Raw genomic sequence first — 24,643 nt, 5'->3', positions numbered from 1 at the left:
CATGACACTAACAAAAAAGAAATTTTTTGTGCCCTGGTGGCCAAGAAGGCCAATGGCATCCTGGCTTGTATCAGGAATGGTGTGGTGAGCAGGACTAGGGAAGTCATCCTGCCCCATACTCGGCATTGGTGAGGCCTCACCTCGAGTACTGTGTTCAGTTTTGGGCACCTCATACAAAAAGGACATGGAGGTACTGGAGCAGGTCCAGAGAAGGGCAACGAGGCAAGTGAAGGGCTTGGAAAATCAGCCCTATGAGGAGAGGCTGAGGGAGCTGGGGCTGTTTAGTCTGGGGAAGAGGCGGCTGAGGGGAGACGTTAGTACTCTCTTCCAGTACCTGAAAGGTGCTTACAGTGAGAGCGGGGTGGGTCTCTTCTCACTGCTCACAGGTGACAAGACGAGGGGAAATGGCCTCGAGTTGCACCAAGGTAAGTTTAGGTTGGATGTTAGGAAACACTTCTTTACAGAAAGGGTGGTAAAGCATTGGAACAGGCTCCCCAGGGAGGTGGTTGAGTCACCGTCCCTGGATGTGTTTAAGAGCTGTTTGGATCTGGTGCTCGGAGATGTGATTTAGCAGAGGGTTGTTAGAGTTAGGGTACTATGGTTAGGCTACGGTTGGACTTGGTGATCATTGAGGTCCCTTCCAACCTGAGTAATTCTGATTCTATGATTTAAATGGTAACTGCATCATGAATGGTCCCATTGATACACAGAGTTTATTTGCGCTGCAGTTTCGGAGGAGATGGACTGATACGGTGAGTCTGTTGCTTTTTAAACAGCTGTGTGTTTGTTTCACAGTGATGTATCTCAAAAACAACAATGCATATCCTACAGCAACCTCAGCATTGGGCCATTTTGCAGATGTTCTCTGTAAGCTTCTCTTGTGTGAATTACTCAGCAAAAACCATTGACAGACAACTCAATGGAGAATGAAACAAACACAGATGAAAGGTGTGTACGTGTGTGAAATACCCAGGCATGCTATCACTACAGGTTGATCCTTAGGTCATTGCTTCAACCATACACTGCAGTCATAGGAAAACGTTACAACTGTTCTTCACAGAAATGTTCTGTGAGACATCATAGCAAACTTGTCTGTATCTTAGCAAAAACAAGTCAGCTGCACAGCTACACACGTGTCCTTTACATTGGCACCTTAAAACGGTAAGGGCTGTGCCATTTTTAAGTATTTGTCCTTGTGCTATATATCTAGAAAACATGCGTTAAAATTATATTTTAGTGAGGCTTAAATAGAGTAATTTGTTGGATTTACAAAATACTTCAAAACTAAATGTCTTTCCCAGCTGCACTTTGGTATTTGTGGTAAGAGTATTATTTTTAATGTGAACACCACTATGTGCAGGAATTATTTTAGCCTGGGAACCTCAGCTTTCTCAGGGTTTTACAGTGAGAGCTGTGATTGAAGCGCAGTGCAGGCAGCTCCATGCTGCACGTCATGGGCTTATTAGTCTGCTTTGAATAACCGATTACTAAAGACATGCTCATTTTCCTATATATTCCCAGCCAGAGTCTTCTAGTATTCAATACAGGTAGTAATATTACTGTCACAGCCTGCTTGTGTAACTGTGGTCATCATCAGCCCTTACTGACTCGTATCAATTTGTGGAACTGCTCCATTAGGAGGTGTTTCTCAGTGCAAAAGGTAGCAACTGCAGCGAGCTGTCATTTACGTGAACTATTTAAAGCTCTGGGCACTTGTTACAACTTTCCTATACTATAGCGTTTATGTAATGGTTTACAGAAGTCACGGAATTATTTTTATCACCGCTGTGAAAATAAATTTTTGCTCTTTAGCCGTTGGCTGCGGCAGCGGGGAGGAGCGAAGGAGGAGCGAAAGAGGGGCGCAGCGGCTGCCAGGCCGTGCGGTAGCCGCCCCGCGCTGCCGGTCGCCGTGCCGGGGCCAGGAGGAGCGCAGCCCCCGCCCCGCTGACGCTCACGGCCATGGCCGCCAAGCGACGCCTCCCTGGCAAGAAGGAAACAACGCCGCTCTGCGCTCTGGGTCCGCCACGCTCTATGGTCGTCGGTCTTCCAGGCGGCATCGCGCACGCAGAAGCACCGCTCCTATTCCTAACGGCGGCGAGCCGCGCGTCCGCCCGCCGCTATGGCGCGATCTGCGGCTGGCATCGCGCACAGCCGCGTTGTGCGTTGCCGTGCAGCACTCCGGCAAGGAGAAGCAGGCGCCGAAGCGGCGCTCTTTCCTCCGCACCCACGGGGTGCCTTTTCCCGATCGCGCCGTGTATCTGCTGAGCGATTCCTGCTGCTGCCGCGAAGCCCCCCGCACCCGCGCCGCCACTCCCGCCCCGCCCGGACTCGCCGGCACCGCGTGTGCCGGGGCGCCGCCTGCAGTACCGCGTGCCGACCTGCAGGTGGCAGCAGCGCGGTGCCGGCACGGGGCCGAGCCGCAAAACGCCCCGATGTGGGAGCGGAGCGAGCGCAGGACCGCCTCACAAAGCGAACGGGTAGAAACCTAACGAGAGATCTACCCCTCTGAGCAGGGCTAACTAAGGTATTCTTAGCACTGCCTGTGCCTCTCCGTGAAGTGAAAGCCACCTTTTTACTCCTGCAGCTGTTCCCGGTCCGTGCATCGCATACTCTTACACCCAAGATATAAGAAGATCGTTAGCTGCAGCTGATTTTCCTTTACCCGCCAATGACACAGAAGGATTTTACATAAGTTCTGTTTTACATAAGTTGTATGCTTGGCTCGGACAGCCCTCACTCAGCAACGAGTGGCTGTGCTCACAGCTCCTGCACCCCGCAGGTACGCAGCTGGTGCCGCATCCATCATCGCTGACACGCAGCCCGGCTCCCCGCACGGCAGTCCGTCCTGCCACAGCACTGGAGCCGGCTCCTAATGCTGAAAATAAGGCTGCTACATGAAAAACTTCACCACCTGTGGTATTAGTAACGTATCTGACAGGTGCTGTAACAGCTTCTTCTGTAACACTTGTACCTTAAAAGGAGAGTGAACGTAGAAACAATTTACTAAGACAAACATACAGTAGCCACAAATACAGCCATCGGTCTGTTTTCCATCTGACTTATTTGCCCTGTCTCACCTGCTACTGCAGCTCCTGAATTTGTACTCACCTTCAGTAGCAAAAATAGTTGAGATAAATCTACATAAGTGGAAAGCTGTGTCAGCTTTAGTAGCTGCCATCATTCAGCTCCCAGGAGCTTTTGCAAATAAGCTGAGCACAGATACAGATACCAGTTGTCAAACAGACTTTAAAACTTGCCACAGCTTCTGAAATAGCTTAAAGCAGCCAAGTGTTTAATAGGCCATGTCCAGCCTGGGTCACATTTAGGGAGCTCTGCCCTGCAAAGTCTCTCAGTTCACAGTGCAGCCTGGCAACCCATGATACCCAACCCTGGGTACCAATCCCAAGCAGTAACAGTCAGATACTGCAGCTTCAGTGCTGTCGTTCACTATGTATTACACACAGACCAAATCACACACATCAACATGCAGAGATTAGCAATCTCTTCCTAGAAAAAGATTTTCTAAGTATTCTCATATATTTGAGTCTAGACATTGTGAAACATGTTAAATGTAACAGAATTAGTGGCACACCATTCACTAACATCCAGTGAGTCAGACAGCAACTTGAGATCATCCATACAGTGGTACAGTTTGATGTTATTAGGATCATTCCAACCTGCTAGGTCACACAGCACTGAGTTACAACACTATGTTGGTGAATGCACGTACCCTCGCAGCAGGACCTGAAAGGTCCACTGCCTGCCTCCCCACATAAATGCAAACTGATCTTGAGATTCTTCATGAATGAGAATACTGAAGAATGCATTTGCCAAGTCTAGGACACAATGGTAGGCTTCCATCTCCGTACTCAGTGTGCCCATCAGGGTGGCAACATCAGCTAAGGCTGCATGAATAGGTAGCATGACCTTATCTACCCACTGCCATCCTTTATGTGCCATCTGACTTTTGTACTGCCATATAGGGGAATTACGTGGGCAGGTCTTACAGTCCCTACTTTTTCTAGTTCCTGCACCACTCTGGAGATTTCCTCTTGCCACCACTCCTCTCCCCTCCCCCCAGGGTCTATACTATTCAGTATTAGTAATCTAGCACAGATCTAGCAAACAAATAGGCTCACATTTCATATGACCTTGTGTAATCAATGAATGTACAGATGTTATAGTTATAAAATATACCAGACTTTGGCTACGCAGTTATTATACCAAAACAGAATTGATGGAATGCTTACCCACACCCTGGGCTTGCTATGAAACTCCAGAAGAGATCCTTTCCCACTGGTAGTCAGCTCTTAAATGGGTCCAGGAGAGGTGCAGCCAGGCTCCACCCCTTCCAGCAGCACAGGACAATTGCCTTCACCTGCACTCCCATGGCTGGCTCATTGCTGGCCTCAGGTGATCAATCAGGTTCAGGCCATGATTCAGCAGTTCCCATACAGACCTCTACACATCATTTGCAGCATCTGGATGTTAATACATCTATCTGAACTCTCCTAGTCATCTGGAGAGTCAGATCTCATAGTACATCTACATGCAGTATAGACTCCAGGACCAGGGCAATAGACACATAATACTCCCAGGGTGGGAAATGCCCAACCCACAATCTCAGCTATGACTGGGTTACAGGTATCATCTGTCCCCCAAACCCATCAGTCTTCACCCTGCCTCCTTGGAATTTGGCTGGATCACTGTAAATAATTAACATTTCTGCATCTCTGGCAACTGGTGCCATAACCTGCTGTATATTCTTTCGGGACAAAAAAAAATAGTTTAACATAGGACCTCCAGCCTCATCCAAAGTGCAGGGCAGCTGACATCCCCCTTTATGCAAGTACTGAGCAATTGCCAGTTGTTTTTCCTCAGGTGGCCCAGGTCACTTGAGGAAACTTTTTTACTTTCAACAGGAATAAGGAAGTCTTCTGTATTCCACGTTGTTATTGGTATTTTTTTCCGATAATTCTCACCTGCTTTTTGGGGGGTATTTTGAAATTTCTGATTGTCTTCCAACTGCCTCCATAGCTGGAGGAGGACACAATTGAGCTGACGATCAATTTTTGCAAATTGAACCCCAGCCTGGGTTAAGTCATTAAACACACATTTCCAGAATACCTGTATGGGTCCTGATTGAGGAGCCTGTGGGGCAGGTCTCTGAGTTTTAGTTTCGGGGAAGACCTCAGCACCTTCCAATGTTTGGATATTGCACCTGGGCCAGAGATCCCCCCTAAATCAACCACCAACTGGGCAGCTTGTTGGATGATGACCTCTGAGGTCACTAAAGTGTTCAGTATGGACACCAGTGTGCCACACAGGGGAGATGGGGAGGAGCTTGTTGTAGTATGAGGTCCCTCATTCCTGCTGATAGCTTAACCAGGTGTGGACTCTCAGATTTGTTATCATAGAAGGCCTCCTTCATTCCTAGTTCTCTAATGTAACTTTGGAGTTGTTCCATTGAGGTTCATAGACTATTTATCAGTATGTCATTTTTGTTCAGCCATGTGATTCTACATGTCACCATTATCCACTGGATTAAAGAATGGTTCTCATCACCATGCATTCCCATCACATAGAATCTGTCTGAGGGTTGGATATGTGGTAATAGATGCCAGTTCAGAAATCTCAGGCCCATTAGTTACCACACCTTCAACTCCTGTGTCCCATAATGTCAAGAGCCAGGCTGGTACACTCCCTCAGGATCTTTGTTTAAGCTGCTGTAAGAGATGCATGAGTTCAGCAGCTGTGTATGGGCACACGTAGCATGGTGCTGGCAGGGAGCCACTCTTAGGTGCCAACCCTGCTGGTCTATCCTGGATTTTCTTTGTCTTCTGAGTTATTACCAGTCTTATTTCTAGAGGATCTGAGGTTCCCCGATCCTCTAGTTGGATTTTAGGCCATTTGGCTTTCTTTTTATTTTTAGATTCAACCAGAATCCTTTTCATCTTCTCATGACACAGATCTTAACTTCAGAAGGGAAGTTGCATTTGAAGGTGAGGCAGTCTGCCCTGGCAGTAATGTAACTTAGTTTTCCAGTTGTCTAACATGGGCTTTTAAGTGCTTGTTTTCATCTTTCAATTCTTCCTCAGAGGAACAATGTGCATTAGTAGTTAGTAGCAGCAGCTATGCTATGGCAGATACTGCTACTACTCTTTCCTCAGCTGTCAAAAAAAGTCTGTCCTGGCTTACTCAAGAAGCCAGCCATTTTTGAAGGGGCTTTAATAGTGAGATTTTTTTTTTAAAAGATAACCCCTCCTAAATAAGTATCTGAATGTCACACCAGGCATAACACTATAAAGTGATCAAAAATACAGCAATAACAGCAGAGCGGCAAAGTCATTGGTTGCAGCAAATGGGAACAAGCCCCAGTACAGCAGTTGCAAACACGAGTGGAGGAAAAAAAGGCTCCTTACCTTTAAAAGGCCTTTGAAAGCTAGGCAGAGATCTCCAGCAAGATGCTTTCACCTCCACTTCCAACCCTTAAATGAGGGCTGGGAAGGGGTGGATCCTGCCTCCTCCCCTTCCCATTAGTCAGGTGCATTGCTTGCACCTGAGCTCCCCCAGCTTGGCCCTGCCTTCCACCAGGTGCTCAATCACTGCTTCAAGCCATGACTTAGCATTTCTGCTACAACTGGAAATTTAACTATGGTGACATTGTAAGAAGTTAAATATAGAATTTATTTTTTCTGTGTTCATGTTTGATAAAACAGAATGACACACGCATACGCACACGAAAGTACTAAATTCATAATATTTCACATGGAAACAGTAATTAAAAAATCAAGAATTGGGTTGAAATTATATTTAATATGTGTTTAGGTAGAAATACCTATGAAAGTGTAAATATTTGGTTCACTATCTTGCCTCAGACCCATTAAATTAATTTAAGGGACATCATTTGCCATTTAACAAGCTCATTAGAATGCCTTGCTTGCCTGCAATACGCGCCTCTTTTCAGCTTTAGATGTAGTTTTCTATCTTGTCAGAGATACAGGATAGCTGTGGAGAACGACCAAGATCCTAGTTACTTAGCTGCAGCTATGGTGAATTATTTATGAAGTTACTTCAGCCTAAAAATTATTTTTAAAGGAGTGTTTCATGTATGGAAAGGCTGTAATTCTAAATAAATAAGTGTACAAAGGACACTAACCATGAGCCTAGGATTCATAAAAAAGGAAACAACATAGGAAGAACTTGCACTGGCTTTTTAGTCCAGGCCCTCGTTCTGGAAAGGCTGTGCTGCAGCAGATTCTCTTTCAAGTGCAGCATGGCAGGGTCATGGCTTCCAAGAACTCTTTAATCTTAGTACAAAATTGAAGATAGAAATTATAGCAAGAAGGTATCTTCTGTGTCAAGGATACTTCTGTAAATTTTAGCTATACATCTTATTTCCCTCCATTTTTTATTAGGGTTGTATTTAATTGTAACTCTTTGAAAAGCAAATGATCTTCTAGGGAGGCTGATGATAGAAATGTTAAGAAATACACAAAGAACAACACATACCTGATTTTTGCTCTGTGATAATTTGAATCCTTGGTGCAATAGGGTCCCTTTTACTCAGACAAGCTCATATTGTCTGGTGGCACAGGCTGGGACACTCATGTTAAACTACTTATATGGACTGGTCATAACAATTTGGGAAAAACTGATCTATAAGGTACAGATTTACCGCTCCAGCTCCCAGGACAGCACACTACTGTCCTATCTCATGATATAGCCAAAGCCACAGGAACTGCACAGATCCTCATTTCTTGGTAAGAGCTGCGCTGAGTGCAGTTTTGTCACCCCGAGAGGTCACCCTGTCTGTGTGACATGTGGCAGTGATTTTGGAGAGGAAGCATCAGGAAATTAAGTGCATGCCTTCTAAAATCTGTTTGACCATCAGGTTTTCCAACAGGTAGGCATTTTCCTGTAGTGCCCATAGCTTTGCACCAGGGCAGTTTCATGCCATGCATATGCCTGACAAGTCATATCTGGAGGTGATGTAGGGGCTGCAGCACAGCAATGTGAATGTGTGCAGCCTAATGCCTCCTGGAGCTCCTACACATTGCTGACACAGCCTGTGGGATGTAGGGTCAGAGGCTGCACAGCGTACCAGGAATAACTGGGGGAATGCTAAAGACTTGGAACTAAGAGAATCCTAAGAGCTGAGGGATGAAGATTGAAGAGGAGGTATTTTCACAGGGAAACAAAATTAACCATGACATCACATACCATAGAATTTTGGTAACTCCTCCAACAGAGATGTTTTTAAACAAGTCTTAGTGTTTAAGAAATGTTATAGGACAGATTCACAGAAGTCCCACACTTCTGTCCTAGTAATCATGGATCTGGGAATTTATGCCTACAAAATAACTGTGCATAATCCACTTAATTTCATTTTATTTCATCAGCAGAGTTGCAGGTTCTGATTGTAATGAGAAATAAGTAAAAACCTTGGCAGAATTTTAACATTTAAAGTTACTTTTGTCTTAGAATGACAGTACTGTCTGACAAAGAACAGTGACCCTGACTTCTTCCTTTACTGCAGCCCATCCCAGATTCTCAAAGCACCTCTTGAGAACCTTTTGGAGTATTAGATGTGCCCATAAAGACAAGAGAGATCTGAGAACTTCAGGCTGAGTAATCCCATGTGCTTGAAAAGCTCCATGAAAGCAAAGAAAGAGTTTTCTCCCCACTGGATTTACAAGTCATGTTGCCATTGAGTGTGCCTGCTATTTATAGTGTTGTGTCTGCCATGGGGCATCAGTGATGCATAGTGGAGGCCAGAAGAGCAGTAGACAGGTGAATGGGTTTACCAACTGCTGCTGACCAGCTACAGCTCCCATTGGCAGGACTTAAAATTGAGAAATGGGAATGAAACAAAAGCAGTCAGGGGAAATGACCGCTGGAGCAAAGTGCACCTCTGTTTTTCTACAAGGCATTATCCACTGAGCAGTGAGAAGGGATCTGAATTTTAATGTTTTTTTTCTTAAAAGGGATTTCAGTGGAAGAACACCATCTTTTGCAACTGGAGAAATGCATGTGTACTGCTGGGTACACTGCAAGCTCCATCAGAAGGGGAGAAATTGAATTCCACTTGCAAATGCTCTGAAGTTGCAACAGTGAAAACGCTAATTGTGTAACTTGCATGAGCAAAAAAATTGGTTTGTACTTAGGCTCTGGTCTTGCAAAAACCTCTGTGCAAATGGACTCAGTGGGACTGCTTCCACATACCTGCTCACACCTGTAGGACTGGGCCTTTTCTGGATTTTGTGACAATTTCAAAATGGGCAGGTAAAAAAGTTCCAGTTACCATAAATCACTTTATACACTCTTTGCCTGATGTAAGGAAACTCTGTGCATCCCATTTCCTATTCAGTGAGTGTTTTTCACCCATAATAACAAATGCAGAGCTTTAAATATTCAAATATCTCTATGATTATTCCTCCATCTCCTAAACAAAGCGCTTGGATTATAATAATCTAAAACACTGAAGGAATGGATTGAAGCTAAATAGGCCTCAAATCCACCCAAACTTGGCCCTTTTCCCTTTTCAGCCTGTTCAGCCTGTTTCCCTTTGTCCAACTCTCACCCAGATCCCAGATGGGTTCTTCCTCCCACACTTGTATTCCTCACTTCTACAAGTGACTCAGTCCAGCCCACCCCAGCAAGCAGCTGTACTGTCACCCAAAATCAGCTGTGCAGCGTGCTGCCACCAGCTTTCCTGCTTGACTCACAGCTTTGTTTGGGCTCTATCTCTAAAGGCCAAAACCAGTGAGTATGAAGCGTTGTGCAGTCCATGGGAGCTCCTCACCATGTCTGGTGCTCATATCACTGCAAATCCCTGTGGAGCAGAGTGAGAAAATGAGAGAAATCACAGCGCTCAGAGGACCTTCTAAAATCATAGAATCATAGAATCACAAGGTTGGAAATGACCTGCAAGATCATCTAGTCCAACCACCCTCCATCACCACTGCTACCACAAGCTATTAAACCATATCTCGTAACTCCTCATCCAGACACCTCTTGAACACTGCCAGGGATGGCGACTCCACCACCTCCCTGGGCAGCCATTCCAGTGCCTGACCACTCTCTGAGAGAAAAAGGTCTTCTTTATATCTAACCTAAATCTCCTCTGGTACAACCTGTAGCCATTTCCTCGGTTCCTGTTTGTTGCCTGGGAGAAGAGGCCAAACCCCTCCTCATCACAGCCTCCCTTCAGGAAGTTGTAGAGTGCAATGAGGTCTCCTCTGAGCCTCATCTTCTCCAGACTAAACAATCCCAGCTCCCTCAGCCACTCTTCATAAGACTTGTGCTCCAGATCCCTCACCAGTTTCATTGCCCTTCTCTGGACACGTTCAATGTCTTTTTGTAGTGAGGGGCCCAAAACTGAACACAGTACTCAAGTGCGGCCTCACCAGTGCTGAGCGCAGGGGGAATGACTTAGATTGGAAGAGATCTTAAAAATCATCTAGTTCCAACCTCCCGTTGTAGGCAGGGCTGCACCCCACCAGCTCAGGCTGCCCAGGGCCCCATCCAACCTGCCCTTGAACACCTCCAGGGATGGGGCACCCACAGCTTCTCTGGGTGGACAGAAAGCCAGACATGAGCCAGCAGTGCACTCTTGCTGCCCAAAAGGCAAACAGTATCCCAGCTCCCAGCAGAGGGGTGGCCAGAAGAGCAAGGGAGGTGATTGTCCTCCTCTAATCTGCCCTTGTGAGGCCCCACCTGCAGTACGACATCCAGGCCTGGGGCCCCCAGCTCAGGAAAGATGTAGAGTTTTGGAGTTAGACCAGAGGAGGGTCACAAAGGTGATGAAAGGGCTGGAGTACCTCTCTGACAAAGAAAGATTAGGCTTGTTAAAGAAGAGAAGGCTCCAGAGATGCTTCCTTGCAGCTTTCTAGGAGTCCAACTCAATTAGGTAACAATTTCAGTTCTCAGGAAAAAAAATAATTCAGTGTTACTGTTTTAAAACTGATGTGGAGGTTTTCTCTCCTCCAACATGTAAAGAACTCCCAAACAATACTGTTTATGAGTATAGCAGCAATGTGCGTCAGTCCAATTAGTAAGAGCATCACTAAATGTCACTGTAGCACTTTTGTAGCATTGAGAGTTGAAGGGCAAGGCAAAGGTTCCAGGCAAAGGCATGTGACACACGAGCTTTCTTTCACACACCCCATGTGCATTCAGCATTATCCATGCCTCATTGCTCATAGCCTGGGCAATCTCCCCGACTCTTGCTTCATCATCTACATGATGATCTACAGAATGATACCACACACCATCAAGTGCAATGGGATTTCACTAGGAAAGATAATGCAAACTGTAAAATGCTGTTCAAGGGGCTTTGTTCACAAAATCTCCTCTACAATAAAAGTAAATAATAGCAATTATTATTATTATTATCACCCCACTTGTGCTTCTTGCACAGTCATTTCCTTCTCTTCTAATCCCAGAAGGTTGTATAAATGGCAAAGTTGTGTGTTTATGGAAAATACACGTGAGAAATCCAGAATCACATCACTTGTTTGGGTGCTGTCCTGCTTTAGGTACCAGGATGCTGCAATGACTGTTAGGCCATTTGGTGCGGGACCGCCAGGAAAGCCAAAACATGTGTGCACCTGAGATATGCGCGGCTGCAAAAGCCAGACGTGGCCGTGGAGCTGACCCGTACCGCTGAGCCGCTCAGGCCCGACGATGCGCTCGGCGCTGCGCTGGCCGCCAAAACGGTCCTCCCGGACTCCGGCTGGCTTCACCGATGCCACAGGAGCGCGCACGGCAGATGCGGGGCTGTGCCAACACCCGCGCGGCAGCAGCGCTGCGCAGGTGGGGCTGGCCGAGCTCGGCACGGGGACAGGACCGACCCGGGGAGTCTGCCGGGTAACCGCAACGCGCTGCCCGATGCCGGGGGCGGCCGCGGGGCTCCGCTCGCTTTGTTCCCCGGCCTCCCCCCGCCCAGCCCCGCACTGAGCATGTGCGCGGCGCCCCTTCCTCGCCCCGCCCGCGGGCACCCGCTCCGCACGGAGGAGCCGCAGCTCCGCACCGTTCCCGCGGCAGCCGGGCCGCAGCCCCGCCGGCATGGAGTGAAGGAGGCGAGGAGCCCCGCGCCGCCCGGCCCGGCCATGGAGCTGAGGAGATCCATCTCGGCCAGCGCGGAGGCCGAGAGACCCATGAGGCGCTACGGGGCAGTGGAGGAGACGGAGTGGAAGGCGGAGGCGCTGGGGAGAAGTGAGTGTGGGGGCGCGGGTGGGGGTCCCGCTGGCTGGGGCAGCCCTGGGCGGCGGGGGCCGGCTGCGGTGCTGTGCGGTGCTGTGCGGTGCGGTGCTGTGCGGTGCGGTGCTGTGCGGTGCGAGCCGGCCCGCGGTGCCGCACGGTCCCGGTCAGGTGCTGGGTGCGCTCCTTGGTTAGCAGGGAGAAACCGCCGCGTTGCTCGGGAGGTCCCTGTGAAGGCTGTGCCCTCTGAGGCTCGAGCCCGAGGGCTGCTGGAGACAAAAGAGCGCTCCTGTGTCGAGGGGCAGGAAAGCAGAGCCGTGTCGGTGCGGTGCTGGTGCGGCTCGAGCGTCGGCACTCGAGTGTCTCCTTGTGAGGTGGGCTGTGCACTCGATCTGAGAAAGTGAGTTGGACCTCAGCTCTCCCCCATCAAGTGGATTTCGTATACGGCTTTTCATAAATGTTGGCAATCTTTAACGTGCTTCACGTTTAAAGGCACAAGTGACAACCACATGAATCCTTTTCATTATGCAAAAGGTACAGCAGCACAGCACTTTGTGCACTTTTTCAGTGACTGTGCTGTGTTTATGAGCTCAACAAATGTTCTGTGGTGGAGCAGCTTTCTTGAAATTGTATTCCAGAAGGCAACCATTGACATACCATTCCCAAAGCGTCGATGGAAAGACGAAGTAAAAAGATGAACAGCTGTCAATTCAAGTTCTCACCAGGACCTTGTCTTCCCTGAGATCCCAAGGGTTATTCTCTTATTGACAAAACTATCTTCTCTACAACTCAGTAAGCCCACAAGCCCCCTCTAATCCTCAAGGTAACCACTGAGGCAAGAAATCTTGATAAAAGTTGCAAAAAGCTCTGAGCTGCTGTAAAGAAAAATACTGTCTAAGCTTCAGCATGTGTTTGGTTAGGCCACTGGAAAAAAAGCTTTGTGTGTACGTGCTGATGTCTTAGTCTTGGCTGCTGCTGGGATTGCTGATATTCTTGAACTCACCATCCATCTGATGTGTATCATAAAGACTTGCCTGGAAGCCTCTTAACATCCTGGAGCTTTGCAGCACTGTGGTAGCAGATTTTTGCCAACACTTCTGCTGTGCTTAAAGTTTTCAGATATTGCTGTGTTCTGGAATTGTACTTTACCTTTGCCTTAAGTTTTTCATGAATATGTTACTGTTGTCCATATGCTGGTGGCAGAGGTGTAACTCTCCCACTCCAGTGCTTCAGCTGCAGTGTTGGTTTTGTTGCAATGCCTGGCATAGATTCAGGACTGAATAAATCCACACTTTCTAAAATGGAATTGAAGAGTAAAGTCTCTGCTGCCTGAGCTGATTGACTCAGATGTGTACAACAGTTCTGCAGGTCCTCTGACATACAGACTTCTTTCTTGTTCTCATACATGTCTGTTTCAGTTTCAGTCAGATCACAAGCAGAGTGTAATGCTTGTCATAATAAAAACTGGCACCTGGAGGTAACAGAAGGGTTACATTTTGCAAGCTTTGGACAAAAAGATCATCTGTTTGGCAGAGGGGAGTGCGGAGGCTGAGTGGGAGAACCGATCTGCTCAAAAATGTGTGCTCAGCACTGAGCTTCCACCCAAAATCACAGCTTGACCTGGTATCAGAATGGGCTGTTGGCAGGACTAGAACCAAGTTTTCACGGTCTGCACCGTGTTCTGCTGCTGCACTGCCCATCTACACATTACATTCAGTTCAACAAGAATATTTCAGTATGTGTGTAACAATGTAGATATAGAATAAGAAGTAATCCAGAAGTCATGGTCTGTTCTTTGAAAAGTAGAGCTTTTTTTTTTTTTTAATATCAGGACTTTGTAACTTGAGTAATTGCTCTGTTTGCTCATTGGTTTTGACTTTCTTAAAATGTTGCAGAAATGCTGTTTATGATAGCTGTGTCTCTTTCCTGCTTCAATACTACTACTGACTTCTGGTCAAACATCTGCACTGATTAAAAATAAACAGATCTTACTATTTGTATTAATGCTTCCTTACAGCATTTGTCCAAAATTGCATGACAAGATGACAGGAATCTCCAGAAGGTCTGGAAAGAAGCCGAAGAGGCATCATGCCTTTTTTCACTAATGTAATCAATTAGCCTTTGGTGTTTGCATATTGGTTTAAATATGGATTGCTAAGTAGTTGTATTAACAAGAGCAGAAGTCCTTTAGTCCATATGTATCTGCCCTTTTTCTTCAGGGCAGATTTGTTGTGTCTTAAATCGGGATCTTTCTGGAGGTAGTACTTGTAATGCATCTATACTACAGTCTACACAATGTGATGCTGTTTTTGGGCTGGTGCTTTTATATGTGAGCACAGTCATATCATAGGGGAATAAATATCTTGATTATGTCAAGTTTAGGTAGTTGTTAGTTTATGCTCATTGTGTTAAATGAAAAGGGAAGTCTGCTAACACAGAATCATAGAATCCTTAGAGTTGGAGGGGACCTTTAAAGATCATCTAGTCCAACTCCCCTGCAGTGAACAGGGACATCCACAGCTAGATCAAGCTGATCAGAGCCTGCTCCAGCCTGGCCTTGAATGTCTCCAGGGACAGGGATTCCAGCACATCTCTGGGTAACCTGTTCTCTGCCTGTGCTACGGAAAGCATTGTTGTTTATTGGTTTTCATGAAGATAAGTTATTTCTTAGCTATTAAGTGTAATATCATGCACGTTTCTATTGTACAGATTATCAGAGGAGTTATGCTGATTGATGGTAGCTAAAGATCTGGTGCCCTTACAACCCAACTGTAGTGATCTCCAGTAGGTCTGCATATAGAATATGAAGCATTGTTTACAATTTTCTCTTCAACAAAACACTGAAGTTTTCCACTCCATACACAAAACAAAATTTCCAGAGAACATTAAAAATGACTGCTTACCACATACCAAGAAATTCTTGCTTTTCCTAGTCCATACATGTAAATGCAGTCATGCTTAAAAATTGACAAACTCTAATAGTGTGGCCACTGCCTCTTCTGTAAATAATCTTTACAATATAGTCTCGGGGAGTCTGCTCTGAAGCAGAACACTCAAGCATTTTGGTCAGTTCTTATTATCAAGCGCACAGCCTCACTTAGAATCATGTATTGCCACCGGCAGGGACTCACAGTGCCCTGATTAAATAACTGCACGCCATGCCTGGGAAACGGCCACAAAGAAATGAAGCAGTTTTTTACCATCCTTTTAAATACTGCAGATGCATTTCTGCTGATTTTTTTTTTCCTTTTTAGTTTCTATGAGTTGTATGGCTAAATTTAAAACGCAAGGTGAATGTCTCAGCTTCAGTCAATATAATGAGGCAGAAATGCTGGAAAAATGCAAAATATTAATTTTGATGCAATTTAGTCCTGCATGAAATTTGCTCATTGTTTTCATTTGAATGGCAACTCGGTATGGCTGTACACTGCCACTGCTATTACAACCTTTTCAACACTTTTTTCATTATGAAGTAGATATGAGGGTTAGGGGGATCCCATTACAGACCAGCACTGAAGTGTGAGACTCCCAGCATGAGGCTGAGTGGTCACACGTGGCCTTCACAGCTAGTTTTATTTGCTCTCCCTTTGCGCTGCGGTTGTGGCATCGTAAATTTATATATACAGGCAGTGGGGTGCTGTGAAATAGCAGTACGCTCCAGGACAGTGTCAGTAGGGTGATACTACGTAGTCCTGAGAATTCTCTGGTTTGTTGCAACAGTAGAAAGACAGTATTCTTCCCAGGTTCACAGTTATCCAGGGCTCATGCTGTTTTTTTTTCACCATATTCAGCTCATCTTAAAAAAATCCTTTCTAAACTGTTAGCCCAAAAGAAACACTTGTCACTGTTTGAATCTCACTCTGTGCACAGTATTCAAATGTTCAGATACACACAATATGCACCATTAGTATTTTGCAGGCAGGGAAGGTAACTGGCTTATATCTATCTGTATCCTTTTTGGTTCAAAATCAATGATGTTCTGTTCTGAGATGGTTCCTTTCTGTTTGCAAGAACTTTGAAAAGTTTAAAAGAAAATACAACTGACTACAGTAACATCAATTGTGGTCTGATGCCATGTCTTCTTTTTCTCTTTGAGCAAAGGATGAGGAAAAGGCATTTATTTACACTCTAGTTATGGGCATTGGCTTTATCTACTGGGAACTGCTTATGCTATTATTATTAAGGCCTGATTTCCTTATCTGAACAGAACGGCTACATCCTACAACAGGATCTAGCTCATGATGTTTTAATATTGCTTAATAACATTTTATAATAAATATTGTAACAGACATTTTACAAATTATTATAAAATCAAGTAGCAACAGAGAAACACATTTGTCTTGCACAGTGAAGTGTGCACAGATAGCGTCCAGTGACATCTGTCATTCTGATTACCAAAGAGCAATTAGGATGGATTCATATTAATAATGTCTCTGTAGGTATTAGTCAAAAAGCAGGTTAATGTCAACTTGTTCTTGATTTTTTTATGTCAGTGCGACAATATTCAGAGATTTAATAGCTCTGTATATCTGTACAGACAGATAAGATAGTACGTTGGTTCTTGTGACACTTCAAATGCACTTCTGCACGTTCATGCTGTTTTGATCCCAAGTGACTGTAGAAAAGCAAACTTGTTTGGATTCTAACAAAGATGGATGCATCCTTGATACCTGATGGGCAACAACTAGATATCCTCATTGTCCTTCTTCCTGCTTCGTGAGAGTGAAGGGTACTTATGCTGTACCATTAGAAAGAGATGCAGTGGTGCTGGGGGTGTTAACTTAGAAACTGCAGAGCAATGCTGGGAATTCAGGAGTGTTCAGCATGAGGGAAGGCTCACATCTGGGGCTGAGAAAAGAGTTGAAGTTTACTATTCTCCCCAGTTAAATCCAAACCCACATCAACTACAGATGCTTCCATCGTCTAGTAGTTGAATACTCAAACACATACCTTTGGGCCTTCTCCCATAATGCTCAACACATTGTGCAGATGTCTGCAAAACCATTTCTTTGCTTTGCTTAAAATGTCTCTTTTTCTGCAATGTATCTTCTGTAATTTCTTTTCATGCTTCCACTCTGATTGAAAACCAGAACAAAAAAAAAAGTTTCACAGGCTTTGTATGACCCAGCTTTTCTTTCATGGTGATGCCTTTGTGTAACTGAGTTCCCCTAAATTGTTAATTGTATCTGTTGTATGCAGTAAGACAGACAATGCAGATTAAGCTTATTCAGACCATCAACTAAGATAGGTGAGAAAGAGGCTAACTGAAGGATACACACATCATATTTCTTTTTATAGAAGCAGCAAGCCTGCTGGTTCTATGGAGGTCTGAATGCTAGTTTCCAATAATGTTATTCTTTCCACTTCTCCATTCATTAGAAACAAACAAACAAACCCACTACATACTATGTAAAGTTTTTGAAAAGGGAGTGACCAAGAAATTACAATATGTGGCATTCCATATTAGTGTTTATTGTCACTCTTCTTAGAAAATATGTGCCCAAATACTGCAATCCTCAACAAAGACTGTTTCAAGGAATGGTGCCAGCTGTATTTATTACTTGTTCATAATTATTGATGCTAATGGATTTATATTTTAGTTCAAGAGGAAAAGCAGCCTTTGTCTGATCTGTGAAACCAAAAGTCTACCACTTAATAACTGTGACCAGGTCATTCCCGTACAGCCTGTAACTGATGAGGGAGAGGCATATCTTTGTTTTGTTTTACTTCAATGAAAGTGAATTGAAGGATTTTCAGTGGGATTTATCCAGTTCACCCTATCTACACATTGTCTCATCATTCTAATTCCTCCTCCCATGGCAGGGTGCTCCAGGCAGCTGCGGAGACAAAGAAAGAAGGAAAAGGGAAGATGGAAATATTTTAGTGCTTTCGTGTGCCTTATTGATAAAAGCACTGGTCAGTAACTGGACTAATTTTTATGACCTTCAGAACAGCTCCTTTCATGTGCAACTTCATGTTGGTCTCCCAGCTCCATGGAACTCTGTAGTGTAGATCCCCATGGAGATACACCATCCTATCTGGGGACACACTTCCTAAACACTTCCTATCACATTTTGTGAGTTTTGCAATTCCTTCACTTTTCTATCTTGCTATGGGCTGTAGGTCTCCACAGCTTCTCAACAAAAAGTGCAGGGAATTCACTCCCTGACTTGTCCCATGGTTCTAAACATAGTTGTCTCCCTATAGTACTTTATATCCTTACATAATCCAGCCTGTTCTACAAAAGACAGAAAAGAACAACAAACCGAACTACCCCAGCCTTATTAAAGCCAAAGGGGCTGAGTGTAGCAGGAATGTGGCTAGTTCTGGGTACTATCAGGGGATCTCCAGCAAAAAACATGGTGGTGGTTATGCTAAATAGTCAGGATCTTATGCTGTATCATCTACTTGCCCAACAGCAAAGGCTGCAGAGATGCTTGTAAATCAGGGTTAATGAATTCCAAAATCTCCATGCCCAACTGTGTGCTTCAAGCAGGAAATGAACACTTAATGTCTAATGCACTGTTTATATTCAAACCAGTGCCAACCAATATTGTTGGAAATTATGAGGCTCAAGTGTCATATTTGGGACTGTGCTCACAAATTTTTGAGTTTCCTTTAAAGATATTTTACAGAAAAAATGCACTGGACCTGGAAAGTAGGACACTTCAAACTATACATATCATCCCTGCTGCTGGTAGCCTGTGGGATTAGGGATTCAGTCTGTCTAATTTTTCTGATTATGTTCGATAATTGATTCCTTAGTTGCATAGCATGTTTTCATCAGTGTAACTGCTTTTAAGAATGTGTGCATCTCAAGGGTGGTTTATAAAACAGGATTAAAAACTTACATTTGGGATTGGGCATGCACTGCAGAGTACTGCGTATAGTGCATGACATTTATAGAGTTTCCTTGCAGCTTCTGGGCACTGTCAAGGTTGGAACTCTAATTCTGAATCCCAAAGTGCTTTTCCTCTGTAGTTGAATACGTTTCATTTTCATAGAAATCACCCTTAGTAACACAGTTCCAGAGACTCAAAAGTAAAGAATGCTAATATGTTTCCATCAGGCACGATTTACTGTCTGCTACATAAAAGGTATAGTAGAAATGCATTCACAATTCAAAGATGAAAAATGCATGTTTAGAGGGCAAACTGTACGTGAAATCAGCAGGAGTATGCTTGGATAATTATGTTAGTTGCCCTTCAGGATCAGCATTGAGACATTAATTATCAACATTTTGTCAGCTCATAAAGGGAAAAATATTTGAGAAAATAATTTGAAGATAATTCATCATTAAATGAGAATTATGATTTTCAGCAAGACAGGTGGCTCACTGCTAATGTCTAATGATTGCAAACACCACCAAAATGCAGGAGATAATTTGTTGCTGTAGGAACAGCAGCAGTATTTAAGGATCTTTTTACTGCCCTGAACCGTTCCCCCCTACTCAAACTTTTATTGATTAGGAAGGATTTAGAGTTTTTCTACAGAAAATTTGTCTCTGTAAAATTTATATAATGATAAAATTGTAAAATTGTAAAAGATTTAAATTATATCTTGCCAAATGAACAAGATAGTGACCTGACCTCTGTGCAAAATGACAGAGAAGCTTGACTGACTTTAGAGAGAAAATGCAGTCCTGACTTCACTGATATTACTGCAGATTTCCTCAGTGATTTCAGTATTGGGTTGGCTCTGTGTTTGTTTCCTGCAGCCTTGTTAACCTTGATTCTTAGAAAGTTAGAAACCTTAGAAAGTTCCAAGAGCGAATTTGGGTCTTTGTCAGTTCCACGAGCATTCCCCTGGGTACTTCTGTCAGGTTGCTCTATGAGTTGGGCCTACCAGCCCTCGCTATGATGTGCCTGTCCTACGGAGCCTTGACAGGCCATGTGTGGGGGCAATGCCATTTCAATCTCCTTGTCTCTGAGCAGGGAATCATTAGCTAATAGATTGGAGCCCCTGTGGTGAGTGGCTGGTCCTCACACTTCTGTCGGAGAGAAAGAGGCCACATGGTTCATTTGTGTTCCTTCTCCCCTCAATCAAACTGTAGTTCATTCCCTGTCTCATCTTCTACCACGGTACCTCCTCTGGATGCTGATCTGGGAGAGGACTAAGATGACTGCAGTTTGGCAGACTCTTAAGAAATAAGGCAGAGACATTTTTTCCAGGCAGATACTTGTCTGAGTATGTGGAATGTGATAGCAAAGAGCATAGCCACAGAGTTTCTGAAAGCCAGTAAAAACAAGAGCTGTTTGTCTCTACCTTGGTGAGGTGTTGAAATACTTTGACATTACAAAATTTCTAGCAGTGATTTTTTTTTTTTTTAATTTTATACAAAGAGTAGGTGAGAGCTTGATCTCTCTTTGGCTCGAAGTTAAAGACTGCTGCATGGCCTTCATTTCCTCACCTTGGAGACCTCCAGGGAGGCAGCAAGCTCAGCTCATTGCCAGCTGTCAGAAAGAATGTATTGGTATATTAAAAGAAAACAGAATCAAAATGAAGTATGCCAAAGCGATCAGCTTGCCAGAGAATGACTCCACATCCACAGATGAAAGGCAAGTGCAGAAGAGATTTGTGTGGTGGTTCCACCTCTAAGAACACAGCTTTTGTTTGTGGGTCCCTGGAAGCACTGTGGCCCAGACACAATAGAGCAAGTCCCTGGTATGACTCTCTGCTGCCCGGCCTTTGCTTTGCTGTCAGAGTATATATACCCACTGTATGCCAGTGGGTTTAGGAACAGTAACATTCATTTCCCTTATAGTAGTCTTTTCTCCTATGAAATCTGAAACTCCTTTTCTCTGGGCTTCTGAGGAACATATTCTCAACTTTAATTACTTGCTGGAGTGGGAATATGTTACACAAACCAATTTCTTTAGTGTCTAAGGCAAATTCTCCTTACCAGATCACTTTGGCCTTTATTGGGTTAGATTCACAACTGTCGTATTAATCCAATCATTTAGAGATTGTAAAAAATTATTCACCAGCTGCTGGGAAGATGTTTAGAGCACTGTTAGACAACTGTGTTATTAGAGAGCCATGTCACAGAGGGCAGAGAGAAACAGAGAAACACACTATCTGGTATGTGACTGGATAATCTCAAAGGAAAATACTGTTAAGATACAAAATTTAGAAGTGTCAGTGGCCATTTTACTACAATTTTACTTGCAACTAATGCTGCTGTTTATCAGTAATACTTATGGGATGTTTTTACGTAAAATTGTGTGTTCCTAAACATGTTTTTCAAGACTCGAAATCGAACAATTTGGTAATATATTTTTTTTCCAAAACAATATAAATAGAAAAAAAGTATGTAGAGAATGTAAAATTAAATCAGCTTTAAAAACAGAATGTTATCTGCAGCTGGCACTGTTACAGCATTGAAGCACTGAAGCTTTTTGTTAGAATTACAGGATCAGAAAATGACTCTAGTGAGGAATAAAATGAAAAGCCACAGGCTATTTCCATTGACCACTGAGTAAAATGACAGGAGTAAATGAACAAGTAATTTGTATTTCTTCATATTCCCTTTTAATTCTCCATCATGTAAGAGTAGGGGATGAACTGGTTTCTGTGGAATGTGGCTTAAATATAGTCTTTCTCCTGAGTGCTCATCATCTCAGATGGGAATGTGCATTGATTTCAGTGGGAGGTGTGCACCAGGGAAGATACCTACCACAGTAACTAACTGTACCAGTTGCTATTTACAGCCTTCCGATAGAACTGAATCTCATGCAGTGCTGGGCATGGAAACCCCCTTCCTGAGCCATCCTGACTCCTGGCAGTCTTCCTGAGCCAGACTAAAATAGCTCCTTGCAGATAAAGGTCTAGCCCAGCACCACTGAAAAAAACCGACAGTGAGGGCTTTCAGGTCAGACCTTCAGAAGTAATTTTCCCTCATTTTTTTGCATCTCATTTTCAATCTATTTTCTCATAAGAACAACTGTCAGATCATATACACTCTGCAAATTTTCTCCCCAGGCTGAATATTCTCCCCATTCTTAGGACAAATTGCTGTTTAAAGCGCACAGATAGTATTTTCAATTCATAATGTGATGGGAAAAGGTAAAAGGAATATGCAGAAAGCAATGGTAACTACATAATCAGAATCATGATTTATTTGAATATAAAGCAAGTTTTCAAAAATACATCTGTGAGATGAAAATACTAATTTAAACAGTGTGCACCCCACCCCATGTGAAAACATTAAAGAACAGACACTAGGAGCTTTAAGATGATCAGAAAGAAACTAGAACCATAGTTCCTGTTCTCACAAATTTTGCCTCTAGAAACAGGTAACTAATTCATTCTGATTTGGGATTTTTTTCCTTCTGCTCTAGAGAGAGAACAGAGGGACTGGTGCTTGTGGTGTGCTGAGGTACCTGCAGGCAGTAACCAGCATGGTCCTTCTATTGTTTTGTACTTCTGAAGTGAATTAAGAAGATAAATGTGATACCAGATCAGTAACTGTGAGAGGAGAATAGTAAGGACTCTTCATTTTAAAGCTTGTCTACATTTTATGGAGTTATTTCCATATACTACCAAAGGTCTCTGATCAAGGTGGGTATGAGAGCTCTTGAACGTAGTAGAAAACATTGGAGGCAGTACAAGTCTTGTCCTTGATACACAGACATAGTGTGTGCTGCATTGAGTACTGGACTTTATTCATCTGTTCTCATTAATTCCTCCCCTCTTCCTCATCTCATAAGTATGTTCATTCAAATGAAAAAAAAAACAAAAACAAAAACAAAAACAAGAGAACAAGAACAAGACCAACATAACAAAACCAACTATGACTCAAAACACAGAACTCCTACCCTAGAATCATAGAATATCTTGAGTTGGAATGGAGTGACAAGGATCAAGTCACAGGAGCAACGTTTACAGAAAGCAGGAAACAGAATGCCTTCTCATAGAATATCCCTTAGTAATTTTGCCACGCCTCCTTATTTTGTAGGACAAAAAATATCCCACCTAGAAACCATTTTAAGTCTACTAGAACAGATGATCAGAATTCTCTGGATACTCTTGTATAAACAAGAGAGAGAATTTTCAAGGAGAACGGATAACAGTGACATTTCTGTGGGTAAAATCAGACTGATGTTTACCGGTGAGTTGAAGAAATGGGCAGCAAGACTGATGGTCATTGTGAGCTCTGTGTCTTTGTAAACCAGACAATATTGCAAACGAACTGAAAACTGTGCAACCAGTTGCTAATAAAATAGCACGGAAGTTAACAGCAATTCTTAGGTATTAGTTTATACCTTGTCTGTTTATACCAATGCAAATTAGATCAGAAATAATTCAGAAAAAAAAATCAATTAAAAATGGCACTTACCAAAGACTTGCTTAATCCAGGAGTTGATTAACTTTGCATAGTGATTTCTGAGGTAATGATTAAAAGGAAGGTATTTTTTCCACACATGAATTCTTATGAAAAAGTAGCATATAAGCAATTTAAGAATGGACAAGAGGTAGACTCATTACTTTATGCTCCAGAATTTACTTAAATCATATTTCTATAAGATGTAATGTTAGTGTGCTAATAGCAACACATATGAACAGTAGACTGAAACGGATTACAGTGACTGCATTTTGTCTATTCTGTCTACCTGTATAAGATGGTATTTTTTTCTTTGCTGGTTAAGTTTTCATATAGAAACAGAGGAAATATAAAAAGCTACTGAAATAGGAAAATCTGTACTGAATCAGAAAGATTACCTGAGGGGGAAAGAGAAAAAAAAAAAAACAAGCAACTTAACTTAATTCATTTTTAAATAACTACAGTGTTGATGCTGGTGACACCCCAATATTTTATGAATGACAAATCTGTTTCCAGCTCTTCCTGATCTTATGTTTAATTCATGTAGGAAATTTCTACCCTGAAGAGACACAGGAGGAGTCTGGTCTGTCATTTTTGTAGTGGCTGACTGCCAGATGTGTATGTCCAGCACATGTCAAAGACCTGGATCTCACACTTTGTAGACTAGAGATATACAAAAAAGCCTATTTTTTCCAAGACCTCCCTCAGAAGAATGTTGTCTTCTAATATAAGAACCTGACACTGCACTTCTAACACACACAGTCATGATTTTTGCAAAACTGAGAGCAATCTTTTTTGTTTCCTGGTGTGTTGGGCATGAGGTCACATACTACCTTGGTACTGAAAATTTAACAAAGCAGGATTCTAAATGGTAGCATATTGAGAAAATATTGAAAATTTCTTTATAATAATATTGAGAAAATATTTTGTAAGGATGTGATACGTAATGTAGCTGTAGGTGCGATAGGAAAGCTGTTCAACAAAGTTGGTATTCCATACCAAAGCTGCTCAAACCTAGGGTCTAAGTTGGTTATGGAAAGCAAATTAGGGGCCTGTATCTTCCTGAAAACAGGCAGGTGGGTGTAGGTGGGAATTGGCATGGCCATTACTCTGTCC

General features: G+C 43.5%; 1 protein-coding gene across 1 annotated transcript in view; it reads left to right on the top strand.

Moving 5' to 3' along the window:
• Positions 1 to 11,629: 11,629 nt before the first annotated feature.
• BMERB1 (bMERB domain containing 1) overlaps positions 11,630 to 24,643 on the top strand; it is a 46,838-nt gene continuing 33,824 nt past the window's right edge. Inside the window, exon 1 of the mRNA XM_031606690.2 lies at positions 11,630 to 12,219. Coding sequence (XP_031462550.2) covers positions 11,964 to 12,219 — 256 coding nt within the window. The 5' untranslated portion in view covers positions 11,630 to 11,963. The remainder of the gene's footprint in view (positions 12,220 to 24,643) is intronic.

The sequence above is a fragment of the Phasianus colchicus genome, chromosome 16 (genome assembly GCF_987193195.1).
Source record: "Phasianus colchicus chromosome 16, bPhaCol1.hap1.1, whole genome shotgun sequence".
NCBI classification, from domain to species: Eukaryota; Metazoa; Chordata; class Aves; order Galliformes; family Phasianidae; genus Phasianus; species Phasianus colchicus.
Note: the sequence above shows the minus strand (reverse complement) of the source record. Positions and strands in the feature narration are given on the sequence as shown.